Source organism: Epinephelus lanceolatus, chromosome 8 (genome assembly GCF_041903045.1).
Source record: "Epinephelus lanceolatus isolate andai-2023 chromosome 8, ASM4190304v1, whole genome shotgun sequence".
Classification (NCBI taxonomy): Eukaryota; Metazoa; Chordata; class Actinopteri; order Perciformes; family Serranidae; genus Epinephelus; species Epinephelus lanceolatus.
The window spans coordinates 2,273,641-2,296,951 of record NC_135741.1 but is presented as its reverse complement, the minus strand read 5'-3'; the positions used below and the strand labels follow the sequence as shown (position 1 = coordinate 2,296,951).

The window sequence follows — 23,311 nt, the reverse complement described above, 5'->3', positions numbered from 1 at the left end:
AACCTCCCCACATTTCAACAGACTTCTTGTTTAAACAGACAGAGAGAGAAACATGTTAAACTCTGTCTTATATTTTCACACATTTCCTTCTTTAAATAATTTGCAATATTTTCTTTTCATTATATTACTGTTGTTTCAGCAAAACAATACGTCACACCACCATTTTGTCAGTGATCTCGGCGTGAGACACTGACGCAGAGAGGCACCTTTCACAGCAGAGTAATGATAATAATAATAATAATACATATACAGTGCTTTTTGGAGTCATTTAAGACGCTTTACGTTGAGTAGGATAAAAAAAAACAGTAAATTCTTTCATCAGTCAGGATTGATGTTGTGATGTAAGTTTGGTTTATGCGTGGGCGGAGATAGCGGTCAAATGTTGGTGATAATGCTCCACCGTCTGTTTGCAGTTCGCCATTTAAAAAGAAGAAGAAAAAGAGGCGGTTACCAAAAGAAAAGCCACTAAGCGCAAATGCCAGTGCACAATTTGAGACAAAACCACTCTGTTGAAATTAGTGCACCGCACACAAAGTCCATAGTGTCCCATACTGAAGTGTACTAATGGAAGTTTGTGATTGGAGACACAGACTCAGTGTTTTTCTGATAGTGTCCGTCATGTAGTGGCTGCTAATGACACGCAAATGTCTCTATCTAGAGTCAGTGTTTGATTTGTCTGTCCTGGGCTACTGTAGAAACATGGCGGTGCAACCTGGCGACTTCTGTAGACGAGGACCTGCTCCCTGTGTCGATATGAACAGCTCATTCTGAGGGAACCAGAACACAATAATTTTTATTTTCAGGTGATTACACACTAAAGTAAACACACTGATTATATTATATTCCATTTCTGCAAATATATCCCCCTGAATCCTACACTGCGTCTATTATTGTAACCATGGCAACAAAGGTCCCCCAACCTTAACTGAGTATATCTTCAACCCAGATCATCATATTTTCTTAAAGCAAACCTTCACCAAAGTGTTATCTCATCATAAAACAGATGATTTGTCAGCAGCCCTGTGGTTAGACCCTCTGTGTGTCACATCATGCTTTCTGGTGGTTTGAATCCACAGTTGCATGGCACCAGTCTTTCAACTTTCTGCACTGTTTTCATGAGCACGGTCTCACTCTGATGTCGTCAAAATCTGGCACTTGGGCAGTGACTGAAAAGCCATCCTTTAACGCTGGCATGACACCCGGCTGATCGCCATTATAGTTTGACAGCGATCGGCTGCGTCAGGGGGAAACATGGTGGGGCAAGGACGAAAGTTAAGGCACCAAAAGTCCCAGTGGGGCAGACGGGAGGGAGGGGTGGTGGATGGATCCAACAAACACCGACTTTCACTCAGGAGAGCAGTGTTAGTGTCCCGTAAGACTGTAAAGCCAAACCCTGGTATTTATTCCTACGTAAACCCAACCATGTGTTTCTTTTTGGAGGAAAAAAACATTAATTCACAGTGTTGTACCAACGTAGTGCTTTTATTTTGAAAGAGACTGTATGCAAACTGTGCATTTCCTGTGAAAACAGAAGTGTGTTTTGAAAACAGTCAATGCATGTAACAGGCTGAAGTTGACACGGCATTCCAGAACGTCAACAACCAACACACCCAGGGTACCTTGGACGTCATATGTGGACGTGGAAAGTCCATGACCAAACGTGGACATGTGACGAGGTCACAGTGAGGATGAGTTGGTTTTATTGACATGCTTTGGCCACACAGGTGTATTTAACTCCATTTTACTGATTATACTTTTAACTGAAGGAACATTTTCAGAGCAGGACATGTACTGGTAACAGAGTAACAGAGTAACAGAGTACTTTTACATCAGTAAAGGATGTGAATACTTCCTCCACCTCTGAGCAGACTCTTACTTGTAGCAGAAACATTGAAATGTTGTAGCCACTTTATTTTCATGTTCGCTGACAGTTTCAGTGTACATATGAACATGTGCAGATTGTTCTAGATAAAACCTGAGCCCACAGGATCCTCTGAATGTCGTGCCAACGAAACAAATTGAAGATGAAGAAGGGGAAATGAGAGAATGAGAAAAGGCTCGAGGAGAGGAGGAGGAGGAGGAGGAGGAGGAGAGAGATCGACATGGAGAATATGGAGAGTAAAAGGACTGAGGGGGGTGTGTTTGTTTTGCGTACCAGTCAGTGCAGTGTGTGAAATGTGAACTGTGGAGTGTGTGTGTGTGTGTGTGGGTGTGTGTGTGTGTAGGGGAGGATCCTCCCTCTCTTAAAGCCGGGTCAGAAACAGAGAGATCAGCAGAGCTGAGAGTGAGAGGCACTGAGGAGGGAACACACACACTTTTACTGACTCTAAAACACACACACACAGGCACACACACACACTCATACAAAGACAAGTGGCCTATTGTACACACAAACACAATTACACTCACACTTAGCTGGACTCTGGACTGACCTCTGGAGGATACATCCCTCAGGACTCTGTTTCCCATCATGCACCAGTGGAGCCTCTCAGAGCTCCAGGGGGTCTCCACCCGAAGGACTACCCAGGATCGAGCCTTGTGGAGCTCCAGGCTGAGGAAGGGGGCCGGTCGCCGGTGCCTTTGCCCGCCGAGGGGAGCCCCTCTCTGGGCATGGCTCCTGCTGGGGGCCCTGGTGGTTCCTGGAGCCTGGAGCTTTCTGAGCGAGGAGCAGGAGGAGCTGCTGGTGGAGCTTCATAACCACTACAGAGGACAGGTCTCACCGAGCGCCTCAGCCATGCTGCCTCTGGTAAGACACCTGCAGCCTGCTCAGCCTCAAACACCCCCACACATCAGCCTGAGTCTCACCATGGCGTTTCATGTTCATTAACATCATCACAAATCACACCAGCTGATAGAAAGATGTAAATAAGGTGAGAGTGATATTAATATAATGAACTAATGATGTCCATCACATGTCAGCTGCAGCATCGTCCTCTGACACGACAGTTTCCTCCCTGCATACAGAGAGGCAAAGTGTCAGGACATTTGATTTTCTCTACAACTTTTAGTTATTAATTATATCTTCCAGTTGGGCGTGGGTTCTTTTGTGAATTAATTCCTCTAATGCAAGATTGTATTTGTCTAATGTATGACTAGTGAATAATTCAAATGTTTAGAGGCTGACAAGAAGAAAACACTGAATATCTGCCATGTTTTTGGGCATTAAACGGTAAAAACACTGGCCGGTGTTGACCTTCAAAATGGTCTTTAAGAGGTCAAAGGTCAGACCTACAGTGTTTGGTCAATAAAGCATTTAAGAACTGAAAGTTCAGATTTAATAAGATGCAGCTGAGGCCCTGTCTACACTTAGACTGATTTTGAGATTTGCCTCTGTGTTTTGGCCTCTTCTCTGCAGTAAAAGTTTAAGGTCACTAAAACAGAGATTTTAATCTGTTAAATCTGTTTAAGACCGATAATGTGTGTGGACGTGTTAAACAGAGCGTTTGGAAAAAGATGACATCATCGTCTCAATTTGCAAATGCCCATTATTGGTTCTGATGAGCCTCAAGAAAGGTTGAGAGACAAGACGACTCACTTCACCACAAGACACGCCCCTCGGACATCTTTTCCTAACCCTGACCGTCGTGTGTCTGCAGCCGCAGCCAGAGCACCAGAGCTCCTTCAGCCTCATATTAAACAATAATCAGTGGGGGTCAGATCTCCAGTGGGTGTTTTGAAAAAGGTCCCACAGAAAACAGCTAATGCAGGCGAGTGTTTGGAGCAGTTTTTGTGTTCTGGTCGTGTCTTGCGGGTAAAATTAATTTGTTAAAATGGAGGGGAAAAATATCTGTTTTCAAAATTATCTGTGTGTGTACAGACCTAGGCAGTAATTATAATATGTAAACTGGGTGGGAGCACACACACACACACACACACACACACACACACACACACACACACACACACGCACACGCACCAATAAAAAAAACCAATTTGCTATCCCATAAAAGGCAACTATGCACCACCGTCCGAACTAAACATGAGGAAATGTAATAATAATCATTGTAATCATAACTACTGGTTCTAATATTACACTGTACTGCAGCTCTGTGTGTAGTTTGTCCATGTGGTGTTGCCATACTCGTACAAGAAGCCACCGCTTGGCTGCTGTGGATCTCATCAACGTCAAATACCACATTGCTTCTCTATTTTATTACTTTCAAATGTATTCTGTAAAACTAAAATGTAATATGAGTCTTATGAAGGCTATATTACTGCGGACTGTTATAGTTTTTGTAAAGTGTTACTAAGTCATAAGAAATGTCTTAATAAGCAAAACATCCTCACTGTGACCTCGTCACATGTCCACGTTTGGTCATGGACTTTCCACGTCCACATATGACGTCCAAGGTACCCCGGGTGTGTTGGTTGTCGACGTTCTGGGACGCCGTGTCAACTTCAGCCTGTTACATGCATTGTCTGTTTTCAAAACACACTTCTGTTTTCACAGGAAATGTACAGTTTGCATACAGTCTCTTTCAAAATAAAAGCACTATGTCAGTACAACACTGAATTGACGTTTTTCACTTCAACAACACACACACGTGGTTGGGTTTAGGAAAAAAGAACAGGGTTTGGCTTTACAATCTTACAGGAAGTCAACACCAGCCTCCTGGGTGAAAGTTGGTGGTTGATGGACCCAAACACCACCCCTCCCACCCGCCCCACTTGGAGGTCCATCCCCTTAACTCATGTTGTTGTCTGGTCGTGTTTCCCCGACACCACCGGGTGCTGTTGAACAATAACGGTGACTGGCCGTGTATCGTGCCGGCATGAGAGGACGGCTTTTTTTGTCAGTGTTTGTAAGAGCGGGTCACAAAACAAGTATAAAATTGTCATTAAAAAATGTCATAGATTAGTATGTCATTAAAAAGTCGTAGTGAGTGTGCTTTTCCCGTGCAGCCTCAGTCATGGTCAAAAAAATTTTGAGAAGCCCACATCCAAGATTTCTGCTTCAATGCGACCCCCCCCCCCCCCCCCCCCCCCCCCCCCCCCCCAACAACGTTAAACAGGTGATCACGGCCCTGGTACAGGCTGGGCCTTACCTACATCACATCTATACCAACAGTTACCTACAAACACAAATGGAAAACATGGAAGACTCACCTTTTCTCTGAATGGTGAGAGTTGGAGTCTCAGTGGAAAAATCAGTTACGCTCTCATCAGCTTTGAGATTATGGGATGTACAGATGTTTTAGCTCTGGAGGACAAACAGAAAAACAGCAGCTTCATTAAAACCAAACAGTGTCCACAGACCTGTGTGAACATTAATGATCTAGATCCACCTGCTCTGTACATTCTGACACGTTCTCATGTTTCTAACCTGAAACATCACTGAGTCCAAACATGAAGTCAGAGTTCATCAGTATTCTTCAGAAGGAGCTCCGGGCATTAATGGATTCAGGCAAATGGCTTTAATAGAAGGCTTCCCATTTTCATGAAGCGTCTGTTATAGATTTATTCAGATGGCACTGAGATGGAGTCGCTCGCTACAGTGCTGCAGATCATCTGCTCTGATTACTCTCCACTCCTCTTAGAAACTGTTCTTGGAGGCAGTTATGAAAATAAGTTTTTATCACATTTGCTGAAACTGTCAAAATATTAGAGAAAGAATCTGTGAAAAAAAGCGTGTTCCTCTTCCTCTTCTTAGGATATTTAGAGGTATTTGGAAAAATCTACTGAACAAAAGAAAAACAAGAAACCAGAGCTGAGGAGAGCTGTCAGTCACTGCTGATGAGCCGTGCTCAAACTGTCAGACTGAGCAGCGCTGGTCAAACATGAATCAAGATTATGTTACTGCGTCGTCTATTTCCAACACATTCGCCCAACTTGTCATATATCTGGGCTTCGTGCCTTTCACGTCTACATATTACCGGCTTGGTGTCCTCTTGCATTTGTTGGTAACACTCCAGGATGGTATGTTATTGTATTTTAAATACACGTCCGTATTCACAGGAAATGTACACTTTCTGCTCTTCAGATGGACACAGGTTTTTTTTCAAAGTAAACACAGCAAAAAAACACAAGCATGTGGTTCTGTTTAGAAAAAAAAAAGTCATGGTTTGGCTCTGCATTCATACGGGAAGTGAACAGCCTCCTCCGCTGTGAAAGTCTAGGGTTTGTTGGACCCATCGACCGCCCCACCCACCCACCCTATAGGGACTTTCCAGCTCCTTAAATTGCGTAGTTATCACTGGCATTTCACACTGACACCGTCCAGCAGCATATCACACCTCTGCGACAGCCACATTACAAACAGGCGCTGCGTGGCGGCATATAACACTGCCACCAAAGATGGCTTTGGTGGTGAAATCACTGACAAAGCGTCGCTATTTGACGACTTAAATGAATAAGAATAGGCTGCTATTTCTCACCACAAATGTTTTCGTTAACATAATATACTGTGCAGCTGTAAAATGGGTCTTCTTTATACCGTCCCCAACATGGCAGCTGGGTCACAAACTGAAATATGTTTTTGAGGTGAGACAACACACAAACAGAATCTTGACTCATGTTTGATCAGTGCTGCCTAGTTCAACTCAGTGTCACTCTGAAGTTGTTGAGTACCGGCGCTCGACTTCCAGCCTCAGACACTGATGAAAAAAGCGTCCTTTCACGTCAGCATGATGAAGGACTGGTTGCCGTTGTTGTTTAATAGCACAAGGCGGTGTCAGGGAAAATGTGACAGATCAACATCATAAGGTGGCGGAAGTCCGAGTTCACCCAGGAGGCTGGTGTAGTATAGGTGCTGTAATATTTCTACATGTTCCTGTAGATCTTTTATGTTTTTTATTGTGTCGTTGTTTGGTTGTAATTTTTGTGTGCTGCTGTCTTGGTCAGCTCTCCCTTGTAAGAGAGATCTTATTCAACAGGACTTACCTGGTTAAATATGGTTTAAATAAAAATGTAGTGTTGTAGCGATGTAGTGCTTTTATTTTGAAAGAGACTGTATGCAAACTGTACATTTCCTGTGAAAACAGAAGTGTATTTTGAAAACAGACAATGCATGTCACAGGCTGAAGCTGACACAGACTCGGTCTCATGTACAGCTGTTAGACTGTAGTTGTAAGCTGCGTCCGATCTGACGGTCTTTACTTCGATAAGGTCGTTGTTACATGTCTCAACACAGCCGACGTCAGCAGACACAAACAGTAATTCTGTGATTCTGTAACGGTGAATGTGTCATGACTGATAATCAGTCATTCAGCAGCTGCTGATGCTGCAATTTTAAGACAGTGACAGCAAACAGGGAAAATTTTGTGCCAACTGTTTATATATTACCTAATTTACATAATTTAATTACATGCAAACAGCACAGGAGCACAGTGTCAAACAGTGTTATCAGTGAAACATGGACCCAACACCTGGTTCTGGCACCTGAAAGCAAGTCGTGCAGCGTGTTTACTGGCTCCTCCCACCGTCCGCAAATGGACTTCTTTTGATCTGACACTTAAATCACACTATTACGAAACTCAGTGGTTGGTCTGCTTTGCTTTCACACCACAAACAAAGCACACCAGAGTTCATTTGACAGTTTTTAAAGAAACAGAAATGAACCAAACTGAACTGCACCAAATATGATGAATGTAAAAGCCTCTTTGGTGGAATTTGCTGAGACGCAAAAACAAATGCAGCTCAAATCAGGAGCTCAGAGGTGATTGGTGTGTGGTGCTCTGCATAGTGACATGTTTTTGTTTTGTTTTTTTCGGTACAAATAAGTTAATTAACCTATATTTAATTCAATAAAGTATCTTAACCAGGTTAGGCAGCAATGCCAAAGAATTATGGACTAGTAACGTAAAACTAATGACTCAAGTCACAAGATCAGAATCAAACAAAAAAACAACAGTAAAATCTCAAATGTGTTGATAGGAATCATATAAAAGATCAAAACCTGAAGAACAGTCTGACACAATTAATATGCATAAATGAGACTATTTTAAAACTATCAAACAATAAATGAACGTGTCCAAAACAAAAACATTAACAGCCAGAAGAGAGAGCAGAGTTTCTGCAGCGAATGTTTGAATCCACAGAAAAAGAACAAATTTTACAGCTTGTATTTTAACAGCAGAAGTTTTTATGAAACTGTCGACAGCAAGCTTCACCCGCAGTAACTGTCGTGCACACGTCACACACTTGCCATTATACTTGGAAACAGACGCTGCTGTTGAGTTTCACTAATCAAATTTTGCAGCATTTTGAGCATCATGAATCAGTCACTGAGCTTCATTGTGTGGGGATGATCTGATATCTCCAAACCTCAGCAGGTCACACTCAAACTATCTGCAGGGAGAGAGAACTGCCCCTTTAAAATAAGTTGATATATTTGTAAAGGTTAGCTTTAAAGTGTCCATTACAACAGCTGATGAAGCGAGTCACTGTTGTTGTTGAAAAGATTCAAAGAACAATCCAATCCTAGGTCAAAGGGTGATGACGTCCAACACTTTGGTTCATAGACAGATATCATGACGACTACTGTCCAGATTGCAGCTGCATTTTCTCTGTAAATCTTCATGATCCCCAGAGGATTGATCTCTGAGCGTGTCTTGTCGCCTCCACTGGGACAAAGGGTGTTCGTAGACAGTTCTGAGGAGCTTCCCATAGAGCTACATACCGTCAAAGTTGTTTGACAATAGGAGCACTGAATGTAATGTGATGTAAGCGCGCTAGTGGTTGATATCACAACTTCTTATATTTCACCTTGATGAGGCAGAATCCTGTTGTATTTTCCCCGGTTGCATATCAGTAAAGCCTGGACTTTAGTATTGGTCCTGTTGTACCTGTTTTCTTTCTGTTTTCATTTGTTACGAGCTGTTGGTTGTGTTTTATGTTGTCTACACCAAACCTCCAGGAACAGTGCTGGGCGAAATGGGCAAACGGGGAATTACAAATTCCGGGTCGGACCCAACAAAGGCTTTGTCCCATAGACTTAAATGGTGAAAGAGACATCTGTAAATCAGTGGATACATTTATTTTGGAGCGCAACCACCAAGACATGACTCAGTTGCAGTATCGGTATTTGATCCATTTGGTTTTAAAATGTTTGGAAAGTCTAGAAGATTAAATAATTTTATGCCCATTCGGGTCAGCGGAGAGATAAACCATGAGGTAGCCAATTGGCCGGCAGAAGTCCTCAGTGCACTCATTTTATTGGCCTCATGATGCAGAACATCTGGGCTATTTTATACCCACAAAGTCAAACTTTTTTTAGGCTTGATGCGCCACTGAGCAACTTGCAGTCAGCACTGTATCCAGTTCTATTTCTATAGTCATAGTTTACACAGTCAACAGGTTCTTAAAATGGCGGTCACCGGTGCTGTATTGGCTCATATGTTTGACGAATCACCGTACACTTTTGTCACCAAGGTTCCTCTTGTGCTGTTAGAGAACCTACTCTGAAATACAACAGCTGCTGTTGCCTGTGAACATCTCGTTACGCCTGATAGGTGTCCACTATCACCGCAGAGGTGTGTGCATTAGACGGCTACCTCCGTGAAGGCTGTTAAAAAGTGATGGACACCCTGTCGGGCGTTATCCTGCTTATACCATGGTCACTTATCAAAGAAAAAAAGTTAGAATATTCATTCATATTTTTTTCTTTTTGCAGTCAAAAGTTTTTCACAAGCCATAACTCAGTTTCCTTGGTAACACCTGAGGGTCTACCTAATACCTGAAACTATCATTGCAACCCTGTAAGGTTCTCATGCAATGGAAACATTATTCACTACTCCAGTAAATAGGACAGACCTTAGATACGACCTAGGAACGGGAGGTATTCTAGTCCGCCCAGCTCATGGAATCCTTTGGCCCAGCTGTTAGCCAGAAAGCTAACGTTATGCTAGCAAGATTCAAAGTCAGTAACAAACAGTAAATATAATCTGACAGTATGCTGAACGGCAAGACGCGCAAGCTGTCAGCAATGTCACTGTCCCCAAATTAATATCAAGATTTTCAGGAAAAAGGATACGCCATGTGTGACGTTGCTGTCAGTCGCAGCCTAAAGTAGCGAGTTGAATAGCGGACAGGATGCGAAATGATTTCTTAACTTCAGAGGGGCGGTGTCGACCTGCAGAGTGTGATACAGTCTCCATCCTGTGGTGCTCAGAGGACGAGACACTGAAGGACTATCGTTACTCTCAGTGTTGTAAATTAATTGTGAACAGATCACAGAGGCGGCGATGTTGCAGTGAGTTAGCATTGTCGCCTCACAGCAAGCTGATTCCTGGTTTGAACCCAGTGTGGGTTTCCTCCAGGTGCTCCAGCTTCCTCCCACAGTCCAAAGACATGCAGGTTAACTGGTGACTCTAAATTGTCCGTAGGTGTGAATGTGAGTGTGAATGGTTGTCTGTCTCTATGTGTCAGCCCTGTGATAGTCTGGTGACCTGTCCAGGGTGAACCCCTGAATGAATGAATGAATGAATGAATGAACAGATTACAGATACTGATACTGTTATGTAGCCGGTGCATTAATTTAGAACGGTGAACAGACAGTATTACTGTAACTACTCGTAGGTGTCTGTTATCAGTTATTAACAGACACCCTGCAGCCAATCAGAATTCACCCAGACTGTGGTATAATTGGCGTTAACAGAGACGTATTCTTATGAAGCCCAACCCTCCAGTCAGTTCAATAATAAATAATATATTATATGGAAATATGCATGATATAACGACCCAATCCTCAGAATGAAATTCGGCAGTGCACATTTCACACACCACGAATATTTTACATTACTGATGCAGCAGATACACAGAAAGGTTCAACAACACTGTGTTAACGTGTGGAAACATGTTGGCACAAAACCACTTGGTTATGGTGAGCATGACCAAGACCATGTTCTGATTTCAAATAGCCAGTCTGGGGGCACAATCATGGCTTAAAATGTCATCAGTGACTCAAACAACCACTTTTGTTGTTTGTTGGTCTGCAGCTTGGCAGCCATCTGATCTGGGTGTAATGCCATGCACCATCACCTCCACCTCCACCTCCACCTCCCGATGACAAGCTCAGCTCATATACATGTAATCAGAGCTACATGACTTTGGAAATGTAGATATGATAAATATACAAATGTAACAAGTCTGTGGTTTGCAGAGACACAGTGCCAACATTTATTTTTAATGTTTTGAGGTTAATGAACAAGAAATAAAGATTTGAAACCAGGTGACTCTTTAATCAAACTACAGTTCTGGACCGCTGCTGATCCTGAATATGAAAACTCAACAAAGACAAACGGAGATGTTTTGACAAAGATGTGATAAATACGTAATATACTTTTTTCTGAGATGTTCTTGGAGACGTCTCTACACTGTCCACAATTTATTCTAATTGTCTCCAGCTGCGAGCTGCTCCTCCATTCCTGTTGTGTATTGTATTGTGGGACAACAGCGTCCATGGAGAGCGCACTCTGAAGTGAAGAGAGTTTAGTTTTTGAGTTTGCTTCACTTTGTGTAAACGATCCTGAGTGCGCATGAAGCAGAGATGGCAGCATGGATCAAACTGCTCAGATCAAATGTTGCAGTGAAAAAAAAAAAAAAAAAGAGGAAGGAGGAAATAGATAAAAAAGGAGAGGGGAAGAGGGAAGGAGACAAGGAAAGAGGAAGCACTAAGAAATAAAACTGACAAATTTACTGAAACACTGTCACTGCATGTTCATTGTTCTCTCACTGATTTTTCTGTGTCTGTTTTCTGAATGTTTCCAGAACACAAAGACGTGTAATCTCTGCAGCAGTTTGCTGGCGTTTGTCTTGAACTTGCTCTGTCTTGTTCTAATTATCTTTGTTTGTATTCATGTTTTCGTGTCTCTTTGCTGATGAAACCACTGAGTTTCCATTTCTCTGCACCAGTCAGTCGCCCTTTGTGGACTCGTGAGTCCTGACTTTACAGTACATACTGCTGGCAGGGAAACTTCTGGTTGTTGTTGTTGTTTAATCCTCCAGTTAAAATGAAATAAGACTGTAGCTCAGTCTGTGGACACTCTGTTGGCCCTGTGAGGCTCTAATGCTCATTACAAACCACAAGAAACAAAAAACAAATCTGACTTTAAGAGAAATGGAGAAACAGAACAGAGACTCTGGACTGATCATGCTGTTACCTAACAGGGGCCATTTTAGGACATCTCAGGCTGTCAGCACTTCACTGTCTGACCCGACTCACATTAAATCATTTAAAGTTGGACTTTGTCAGGCTCAGCTGTAAAACCGTATGCTAGCATGCTAACGAGTTTGCTAGCTAAACATGTCTCATCAGCTCATTTAGGATATTAGCCTCATTATAAATTAACATTAAGCATGTTTGCTTGATAGGATTTTAATGTTTAGTAGAAAACATGCCTGATGCTAACAGTGTTTACTTATGTTCATTATAATATTAGTGTGTCAGTGTGTAACATTTAGCATTGTTGCCCGGTAGCAATATGTAACTTTCAGCATGGTAAGGACACCATGTGAGCTACAATGACGCCCACTCTTAAAGTAGCTGAAGTTGACATTTGTTTTGGAGGTATCCTGTCATGAGCTGGAAATTTGACCTGTTAGTGGCGCCGGACAAAAAGTCAGAGAATCACCAAAGTCATTAGTGTCCATCAGTGGAGCATGAATGTCTGGATAAAATTATTCATTGATTCATTAAATAGATGTGAAGGTACTGTGTTTCACTCTGGGCCAACGAGGGCCAACGAGGGCCAACGGGGGCCAATGGGGGCCAGCAGGCTGACGTCCCCTGGCTGCTGCTGTCACTTATTGGCGCTCCGTATTTCAGGGATAATAAAGGCTAATTTAAAGTTTTCCATTTGTCACGACGCTGCCTCTGACTTGAACAGTTTGTGACTCTCTGTTGGACTCTCAGCTGAACTGAGGGTCAGATTAAATTGGGCAGGTTGGAGCCGGCAGGTTGTTTTGGTTTGGTCGGTGGAGCAGAGAGAAGCTGCTGCTGCTGCTGCTGCTGGTTTAACTCTTTATGGACGTGTAATGATGACTGATGGCCTTTTATAGATGTGGATCTCAGTTCAAGACTTTGTATTAAAGTTGACAACTGTGTCTCGGTGTGGCTGCTACACCTGCATGATTTTATGCAGATTTTAATTAAGTTTGGACCTAAACGTCTTAGCTAGAACAAAAAGCCTGTGTAGAATATCTGGGGCCTGATTGAACAGCTGCACCAGGTGAAACATGTCCAACAAGTTGTTTTTCATACTGAGGAGATGAGTGAGCCAGCAGAGGATGATAAAACAGAATTCCTCTTAATTTGAGGATCCTGTTTATTTTTCATATTTCATGAAGCAGAAAAAAGTATTCCAACATCTAAAGAGAACAGCCTCTGTTACTGTTTCCCACCAACTCTACAAACTGTACATACATTTAAAAGAACAAATACCCATCATTACTTGCTGCACGTTTGCATGGCCTGAGAGCACAGACGGACTTTCTCTTCACGACACATTCATGTGAGCATGAAGGCAGAAGTGTCCAGTAATCCTGTGGAGTTTTGCCTGTGTACATCTTCAGAGAATATGTGACTGCAGGATGAATTTAAACGAGCTGTATACGACATTCAGAGCTTATCTATGATTCAGAGTCTGAGCTTGGATTGCCTCCACACGGCTCTCAACATGGAGATGGCTGAGCCAGCTGGCAGCTAACAGTGCTAACAGTGTGAACAGTGCGAACAACAGCAACAGAGCGGGTGTGACTTCATTCTCTGCTCAGGGCACTGTTATACTTTACTATATCTTTACATAGCAAACAAAGGTGTGTTGTTGTATTAATGCTCTGCATTAGAGGACTTCACTGGGATCGGGATCCTGTGGGACCCAAATCAAATCTTGCCGGAAAGGTCAGTTTTATCTCTGCTGGGGTGGGAGCAGGCAGTAAAAAGAAAATGTGCATGTGAATTAACATGAAGGATGGAGACGCCAACAAATGAAGTGGAACAGAAGATAAAAGCTGCACATTGTAAAACAAAAGAAAATAAAAGCAAGTCGGACATTTGGAGGAATTTCTTTGGAATATCACAAATAATAATTAAAACACTGAATCCTAAAGAAACCAGAGTAAGTGTAGTGATGAATGTAATTAAGCACTAGACCATAATTTTGCTTCTTATCACCGACAGGTGTGCAAATCTTTTACCGCAGTAAAACAATGTGTTTTCCCTGCAGGAGCGGAGAAGACTCAGTCTATTGATAATCAATCTATTGTGCGGGGATGTATGGTCAGAACATTTGTCGTGTGGGTGGGAGCTGACACACACCCTGCGGGAATGGGTGGGAGTAGATAACACACTCTGTGGGAGTGGGAGATGATGGTCAGAAATCCAGCAGGAGTAGGATTAGGAAAACAGTCCAGTGCAGGGCTTTGCTCTGAATGTCACAGAGTGCTGCACAGTGACTGTAAATGCACGAATCAGGATGTCAGGATATGACGTGAGGTCAGCAGTAATCTCTGAACCCATGCTGGACCTCGCACATTCAGTGTCCTAGCCTGTACTGCCACTTGGAATGCCACTTTAATGCTCTCCACCAATGTCCTTATGTTCAAAAACAAAATATAAAAAAAGGGCTGGTGGGGGGCATTTTGGCGACCCAGGCGGCTGCTTATGTTGCCTATAGGACGATCCACTGTTCTGCTCTGAACATACAACAGCATGAACATGTTCACCATTTTGGCCGTCACCATGTCACCATCTTAGAGTGCGTCTCAAATCACATACTGCTGTTAGAACACTTCAGTCTAGTACACTATGGACACTCCGTACTTCTTGCATGGTGCACTAATTTCAAACAGGGCAGTGTTGTCTGAAATTGCGCACTACCATTTTGCACCGACCCGAAGTGACAAGGCCTCTTCTTCTTAAAAAGTAAATTTCAAACAGACAGTGGAGCGTTATCGTCAACATTTGACCATTATCTTTAATGTTAGCTAGCTAGCGAGCTAACGTTAGCACTCACAGTATTGTTGATAGTACCAAATCATTACAGACCCAACAAACATCTCTGACGGCTTCTTTTTTTTTTTTTGAGTTTTGGTACTTAGTGCAAAAAACATGTCGAAGTAACAGGCTCCGTGTTGTCTCCAGCCACCGTGTCAAAAGTCCAGAAGTTTGTGATGTAGCTTCTGCTGCGTCACAAAGATGGCGACCGTTGAGGGTGAGTAGTGTCCATCATTTCACACTCACCCTTTGGACTGTTTTGAGTGCACCAGTAGTACACTGCGATTTTCTGTACAATGAGGTGTGAACGCACTTAACAAACTCAAAATATTAAGTGTTTGGAACTGAATCATGTGATCTGAGACACACTCTTAGTTTTTGGAGCCAGAATATTTGGGTGAGAGGGTGGAGCTGTGGAGGAGTGAGTGGAGGATCTGATTCAATCTGTAGTGACGCCTCGCAAGTAGCCTGTCACTTCAAAAGGCCACACCCTTAAAAATGTGTAACTTCAGTCCTTAATAAAATGTAAACAGGTGAGTTATATAAATATTCAGTCCCTGCACAGTTCTCAGTTATAGAGACCAAAATTGTTTTTTGTACCAAACATGTTTATTTCTGCTGTTAACTTTTAACATAGAGTCTGTGGGGACTGACTCGCTCTTGGAGCCAGCCTCAAGTGGACATTAGAGGAACTGCAGGTTTTTAGTACTTCAGTGTTGGCTTCATTTTTCAGCCTCCGATGTTGCTTGATTGGCACCAAAATTTGTGCAGACATCTTCGATGCTCAGACCATGTAGCCTGATAACTTTGGGGACCCCTTTAACTTTTCCTCTAGCGCCACCATGAAACAACAATCTTCAGAATAGCGGACGACCTGCTCTACCTCCACAGCCGACCGCCCAACGACAGTGACTTTAACTAAAGCTCTGCTCTGCCTCAGTACAGCCTCACAGAGCTGCTGATTGCAGACTCTTAAGTCTTTTTCTTTGTAACTGGTCGAATCAAAGTTTATTTGCAGTCTTGTTTATTTCGTATTATTCTTCCTCTTAGCAGCTTCTCAGAGTGAAAAATAAACTTCCTCCGGCTGATGAATATAACTGAATACAACTGACGGCACAGATCCATTTCCAGTTTTGGTGCCTCGACTCAAAACCTTTATTAACTCTCACAGAGCTGTGACAGTCTCCGAACAAGAACCGCTTCTTCGTCCAGGTTATCAGGTCAGGAGCGTCACTTTTTACGGGACGATCACGACCGAGGGCAGCAGAAATGCTGAGTAACATGCAGCCTGGGTTCCAGGAACAGACGGGTGTTTCCCGCTGCAGACTCCCTCCTGTTATTAACATGAGTGTCAGAGGAGGAATGCAGCGGGGAAATCATCCTGGACGACAGACAGGGAGGGAGTCAACGCTCAGGGTTGAGCAACGAAGGAGGAAGACTGTTGGGAAAGAGACGAAGGGGCGAACACGATGTTTAGATAGAAAGTAAAATGAAAATTAGGTAGTGAATGAATGAGCACCCAGAGGAATGTGTGTGTGTGTTTATGTTTGTGTTCACGAATATGTGTGTGTGTGTGTGTGTGTGTGTGTGTGTGTGTGTGTGTGTGTGTGTGTATGTGTGTGTGTGAACCAAGAGAGGTCTCAGCCTGTCTCCGCCGGTATGGGAGCCCCACTGGGACATTTCCATACTCTTGTTTTTCTTACTGCTTTTCAGCTGGACTGGAGAAAAACAGGGATAGAACAAGAGAAGGGAGGAAAGGAAGGAGTGATGAAAACAGAGAGTGAGAAGCAAAAAGGGAAAAGGGAGGAAGGAAGACGAGGAGTGATGAAGGAGGGAAAGAGGAGAGATGGATGAGAGAGAATATCAGAAGTACGTAATGAGACAAGGACTGAAAAAAGACGGAAGGGAGATAAGAAGAGATGGAGAGAAGGGGAGCCAAAAGAAAAGGACAAGATGAGAAAGGGAGGAGTTGAAAAGTCAAGAGAAGACGAGTGAGATGAGGTGGCCAGAGCTGGAAGAGGAGGGAGGTCAGTGTGTTGAAACTACAGAGAAAAGATTTCTGTTTTTGTTGGCGAAAAAAGTCTGAAGACTGGCCTAAGACCAGCGAACAAACCACACCGACCGGCTCAGAGGAAACTGATAGAACAGCAGAAAAACCAGTCTGACCAGTTCACACAAAACTGATAGTACATAAGAAACCAGTCTGACCAGTTCACACAAAACTGACAGTACATAAGAAACCAGTCTGACCAGTTCACACAAAATGGATAGTACATAAGAAACCAGTCTGACCAGTTCACACAAAACTGACAGTACATAAGAAACCAGTCTGACCAGTTCACACAAAACTGACAGTACATAAGAAACCAGTCTGACCAGTTCACACAAAACTGACAGTACATAAGAAACCAGTCTGACCAGTTCACACAAAACTGACAGTACATAAGAAACCAGTCTGACCAGTTCACACAAAACTAACATGATATAAGAAACCAGTCTGACCAGTCTGATATCAAACTGATAGAAACACCTGAGAAACCAGTTCAGACAACAGCTGAGACCAGTCTGACCAGTTCAGACAAAACAGGTCTGTGCCACATAATAAACGCTGGGAGCAGTCAAACCAGTTCAGACAAAAACAACAGCATCAGAGACACCAGTCTGACCAGTCCAGATCAAACTGGTATTACAGAACAAATCAAACCTTCGTGCTGTGGCTCGGATTAAACAAACAGCCTCAGAGCCTGAAACCAAACCAGTAAAACCAGTCCAGCAGAGACAGAGTGTAACCCCCCACTCAGCAGGAGACACTGTAATACTTATGTTTCCCAATCTGTACTGGACTTGGCTGCTGATTACTGGAAACCAGTAAACCCAGAGGGCAGGTTTTCCTCAGCAGCCGCAGAGAAAGTTACTGACAAGGAGAAAAATGTGGTGAACTGAAACTGAGCGTGTGCCTGAGGAGGAGAAGTGAAATCAATCCGAACTCATGGAAATAAACAAATCACAATTATCATCATTATTTGAAATGATAATAAAGTAAACAGCTGGCAAAACAAGAGCTCCCATTGTTTACAGAGGTAAACAACAGCAGGCTGTAATCAGGGAGGGTAGAAATTATTTTAGGAACCATCTGTGAGTGAAACAACATTTTGTTCAGATAAAACACAAACATGACCGATAACCCCTGAACGCATCGTTATATTCATGGTGCATGTTGATTATTCAAAGAGTCCAGGAATCAGAATCACTGAGAGCTGCAGCGGAGATGTTGAAGGTCCAGCATGGAGGGGTTAGCGAATAAGGAGCTGTTCACATGATGCGCTTTTTTGTGCGCTCAAATCCATTGCTGTCAATATACACACACGGGAGGCGTGCTTAAAAGCAATGATGGTGCCGCTGCAACAACATGGAAGGACATCAGACGCAGCTTTAAGCTACAGTCAGTGAAGACTTTGAAGAAAGATATTCGCACATCCGTCTGTCTCAGATGGAGGTGCGTTAGAAAATACCACTCGAGTCTTTGAACAGAAAATCCTCCTTCACTAGAGTGGTCTCCTCTGGTCTGAATCAGGGACTCATGTTGTTCCAAAGTTGTATAATTACCTAGAGTTGGTTCGTGTTCTCACGGCAGCATTTACAAGAGGACCAGATCAAATGCCTTGTGTGAGAAAGCTGCTCTTGATTGGTCAGAATTTCCATGTGGGAAAAATCCAGGAAGTAAAGCAAACGTTGAAGAAGAGTACACTTGCAAGATAAATGTGACACTTTCTAATGTCACAATGGAGGGACAACTACGCAGGTTGATTTTAGCGCTGCTCATCGTGGACTATATTGCTGTCATTGTTCATTTTAGTCAAAGCATACAGTTTGAAAACGAGGCGCGGCTCCAACTAGAAAACAATGTTTTGATGCATTGGATGTGCTGAATGTGCATATTAAGGCAGTACAGGAGGAGGTGCACATTAATAATCCTCCAGGACTGTAACATGCTCATGTTTAACCCAAACAATGTGTCATGTGACTGCAGCTGCTTCACATCCAGGTCGGAACACCTTCTCACCACAAACCAACCGCACCAGAGTTCCTTTGGAACCGGACTGAGACCACCTCTTCAAGAAGGTCTCAGTCCGGTTGTTTTGGTGTGTTCAAACGAACCGCACTGAGTTTGATTGAACTGAACCAAACAGAGCAGGTGTGAAAGCATCCATAGTAACACTAATGTTTCGATCTTCCTGGACCTTCATCAAGAGTGTATAACACCATTGTTTCCAGCATTGCTTAAAAAGAAACTGCCCCGTCCATTTCACAGGTGTGCACAGGTGTGATAGAATCAATCAGCTGTGGGTGTGTTTCTCAATAAGTGAACAACAGCCTGTGAAAGACAGAAAAACCTGACCTCAGGCTCCTCACACCATAAAGTCTATTTACTTTACTTCTTTATTATTTATTTACAGAACTGATGATCTCATGAATGAACACATCATCCTCACAGCTTTTATAAATCACTCAAAATGTTCAACACTGTATATTCTTATGTTGTGTATGACATATTGACTGAAACATTAGTATCACTAATAAATGAGCAGGACTTTCTGATAAAAGAATTTTACCCTGAGATCAACAAAGTTCAACTTTTTTTAATGCAACGACGCACACCTTGCAGTACAGAGCTGCTATGGAGTCCCGTCTTTATTCCTTCTTTGTATTTTTACACAGAACCAAACGCCGGCGGCATCATGTTGCTCCAGTGTGTGATTTAAGGCCCTGATCACACACAAAGCATTTTAGCAGCAGGAGGCTTTTTGTTCACTGTTTCTGCACTCTGAGCGCCCGGCATTTTTTCATGTCATCTTTTTCCTCATTGTCCAATGGGATGATTTGAGAGGCGGACCTTCTGTGGTGGTCGTGACAACAAGTTTACAGTTGGTAACCAATGGAGGAGAAACTGGTGGTAGTGGTTGCTGGATACCCAGAGCTATACGGCCTGATGACAGACAGCAGGTTGTCAAACTGCCCCTGAGTCATCCTAAAATATGCCTGTAAACGTCCATGATGGAGGAGAAGCTCCTGGACCAACTGGTGGTACTCCCCATGATCCAGCCTCTTTTTTAGGGTCTCATGTACCCACACAGATCTCTGTTTATCTGCTGACAGCCTCTCACCCTCAACCAGAGCTACAGACAGCACCCTCTGCCTCAACATGGCAGCAGCTACACACTGATTACTGCAGGATACAGAAACTGTAGACTGATCACACAGGAAGGTTACGGTGAGGAGGTGATGGGTGGTTGCCTGGCAACAATAAAAAGGTACAGCAAGAGCTTTTTTTACTAGTGACATTCAGTTAAAAAAACGCTTGTGGAATTGTGGAATTAAAGGAGGTGTGACAATGGTGACGTGTAACACAACAACGTCGGGCTATAAGTCCAGCTCAGACCAAAGTTTTACGATAAGATGAAACCGTTTTAGAACGTTGCAGAGAAAAGTGTCAGCAGTGTGAACTGGTCAGTCTGAGCTCAACTCAAGCCGTCTGATGGTGTCACCTGACACTCAGCTGGTCAAATGGCCGGCGGCTGGTTTTAAAGCACGTCACCTGTTTCAACAGCCAATCAGCTTGTAGTGAAGTCAGCTGGTCAAGTCAAAATGACCGCAGACAGTGTGCCGGTGTCAGAAGGTGGGTCGCTGCTGTTGCTGGCTGTATGTGCTTATGCCCCGCCCACACACACATTCTCACTGACTGATGAATTGGCGCTGGTTATTTATATTATTGTGGCGTATTGATTATGAATACAGTCCATCTGATGCTGGTTTTGTTTCATCACTGTAGCCAGTATCTCACTATCACTATCCTCATTCAGATTTTAAGAAGCTACAAATTATATTCAGCCACAAAAAAAGTCTGAAAAACTGCAAATCAGAACGGAAGTACATCTGTGATCAAACTGTCATCAGTGAGTTTCTGTTCAAAGAAACAAAAATCAGCTGTTCACAGAGTGGATGCACTGTGTGTGTGTGTGCGTGTGCGTGTGCATGTGTGTGCAGGCACGCCTGTGTGAATGCACGATTATGTACATGACCTGAGAGTCTTAACACAGACCAGATGTTGAGAGAGCCTGGAGAGAGACAGGAATGTGAAGGAGACCCCTGACTATTGTTTGTGTTGTGTGTCATCACTGGACAAATAAACACACACACACATACACACACACACACACACGGATCTCTCAGTCAGGATCCTGTTGTTCATTTGTTCATTCTTTTGGTATCTTAGCAACAGCGACTCAAACCACAAGATGAAAACAACTGCCTGAGTTACAGACGTCAATCTCTTCATAATAAAGCAAAGTCTGGTGTTATTTTATGTTTCAGTTATTGTCAACAAAACACATTTGTCCATCTCTCAACACCGCCTGACTTCCTGTCCATGTCTCTCAGCTCTGAGCTCATTGGCTGATCAGTATTTTCCTCCAACAGCTGATCGCTGTAGTTTTTATCACAGAAACAGGAGGACAAAGTGACTTTGTTGGGGACTATTTTCAGCGGTGGATTAATCCACATCTGGTGCCGTCCTGAGCGTTTGTGTCAGCAGGACAGTGTGTGTGGGATTGTGTCAAAACAAACTGCGGTGTGTGCGTTCATGGTAACGAAGCAACACGTCAGAGACAGTGTGAAAATTACTTATATCTAAATAAATCACTGACAATCAGTGCTTAAAATCATCTGTATTTCTTTGCTGAGTCATGTTATCTGATGACAGGAGCCACTGTCTGAACCCTGCTGATGCAGAAAAGCTTTATTAAAAAAAAAAATCAATAAGTTATTGAATGACTCACTGTGATATTGATGCGTGGATGGCGGGCGGTCCTGTGGTCGCAGATCTGGCTGTTTGCTGCAGCTTGTCAGACATAAACAAACATCAGCAAACAAGAAAAGCATTATGAACACATTATGTTCCATAGCCACTTTAACCACACCTGACTGTGCTCGACTCTCCTCTCAGACTCTTTCAGGAGGAACTGGTCAGCTTGGAGAGTTCCAGTTGAACCCTGCAGTCTGATGCAGTACTCTGTATTTGCATAAGACGTTTGTTCAGCAGACATTTGAACTTGTAGCAGGAGAAGTGCAGGTGAAACCAATTTTGTTAACGACGGCTCAGAAACATCAGGTGTCCCAGTGAGCCATGACACTCAGTCCGTTTATATGATATCAGAGAAGATCCATTTATTGTGTCAGACTTTTAAAATCCCTGTAAACATGTTAGTGTGAGTGAAATGGTCCTAAAATTTGTCACAGTGAGACTAACACACCCAGATCATGTGACTCCTGCATGTATACAGTCAATCAGACCCAAACTGGCCGAGGCGTTCTGAGCATGCTCCACAGTTTCCGCCCCGGGCTTTGACCCGGAAGTCCAATAGCATTAAATGTGTAAGAGAAGAAGAAGCCGGTAACAACTGGTGTCAGGGGAAATGCGTTACAGTACTATATACATTTTTAGCAGCAATGAGGTAAAATAACACATTACCAAGGCCCTGTCCAAATACCCGCACTTGCGCCCTGAGGTCTTCCCTGAAGTGCACTTGCCGAAAGTGCAGTTAGGGGCGTAAGTGTGCAAGGGACTGACGCTGTTTAAAAAGGAGAATTGGGACAGTTGTGTACACGTCATTTCCGTTTGGGTCCAGCTGGTCCGTCTCCTAGGAGACAAAACATGGCGTTAGAGGAAATAACGTTGTCCGCAGCACTGCTGCTGCAAATGTTAAATAGATCCAATCAGCGAATGATGAGGAGGATTAGGAGCCGCAGGAGAAGGCGGCATCTACATCATAAGGTGTGTGTATGTCACTTACACTTAAAAAGACATTTCTTCTCCATTGCTTTCCGTTTCTTTCCGTTGCTTTCTCCTTCGTCTTCCCATTGGTTGGCTGTTTGAAACGTCACAACACTACGGAGGATTCTGGGTAAAATCCTTCAGCCAAGTGAGGTCTGATGCACACTTTCGGAAGGGGTGCATTAAGGGTGCAGGTTTGCACCCCTTGATAACAACACAAGACAATTGGGACACCCTACGCCCTTGCGCCCCTTACCCTGAGCGTGCAATTAAGGGGCACAAGGGCGCAAGTGCGGGTATTTGGACAGGGCCCAGCAGGATGTGGGGTGATATTATCACATTCACAATGTCACATAATGCGTTATCATCTGAAATAAACTGTTCATTGACTTCATCGTTCATTCACCCACACTGATCCACATCGCTCCACTTGCACCAGTGCGTCACCAGAAAAACATCCCCCCAAGGTTGTTCTGTGTTGTCATGTCACCACAGACTATAGAAGGGTGCCAGTGGTCGGCACATCTGGATGATGTTAGTATATGTTG

General features: G+C 43.3%; 1 protein-coding gene across 1 annotated transcript in view; it reads left to right on the top strand.

Annotated features, from left to right (window-relative positions):
• The first annotated feature begins 2,266 nt into the window (after positions 1 to 2,266).
• The window catches only part of LOC117258925 (uncharacterized), a 31,923-nt gene continuing 10,878 nt past the window's right edge, over positions 2,267 to 23,311 (top strand). The window contains exon 1 of the mRNA XM_033630169.2: positions 2,267 to 2,746. Coding sequence (XP_033486060.1) covers positions 2,471 to 2,746 — 276 coding nt within the window. The 5' untranslated portion in view covers positions 2,267 to 2,470. The remainder of the gene's footprint in view (positions 2,747 to 23,311) is intronic.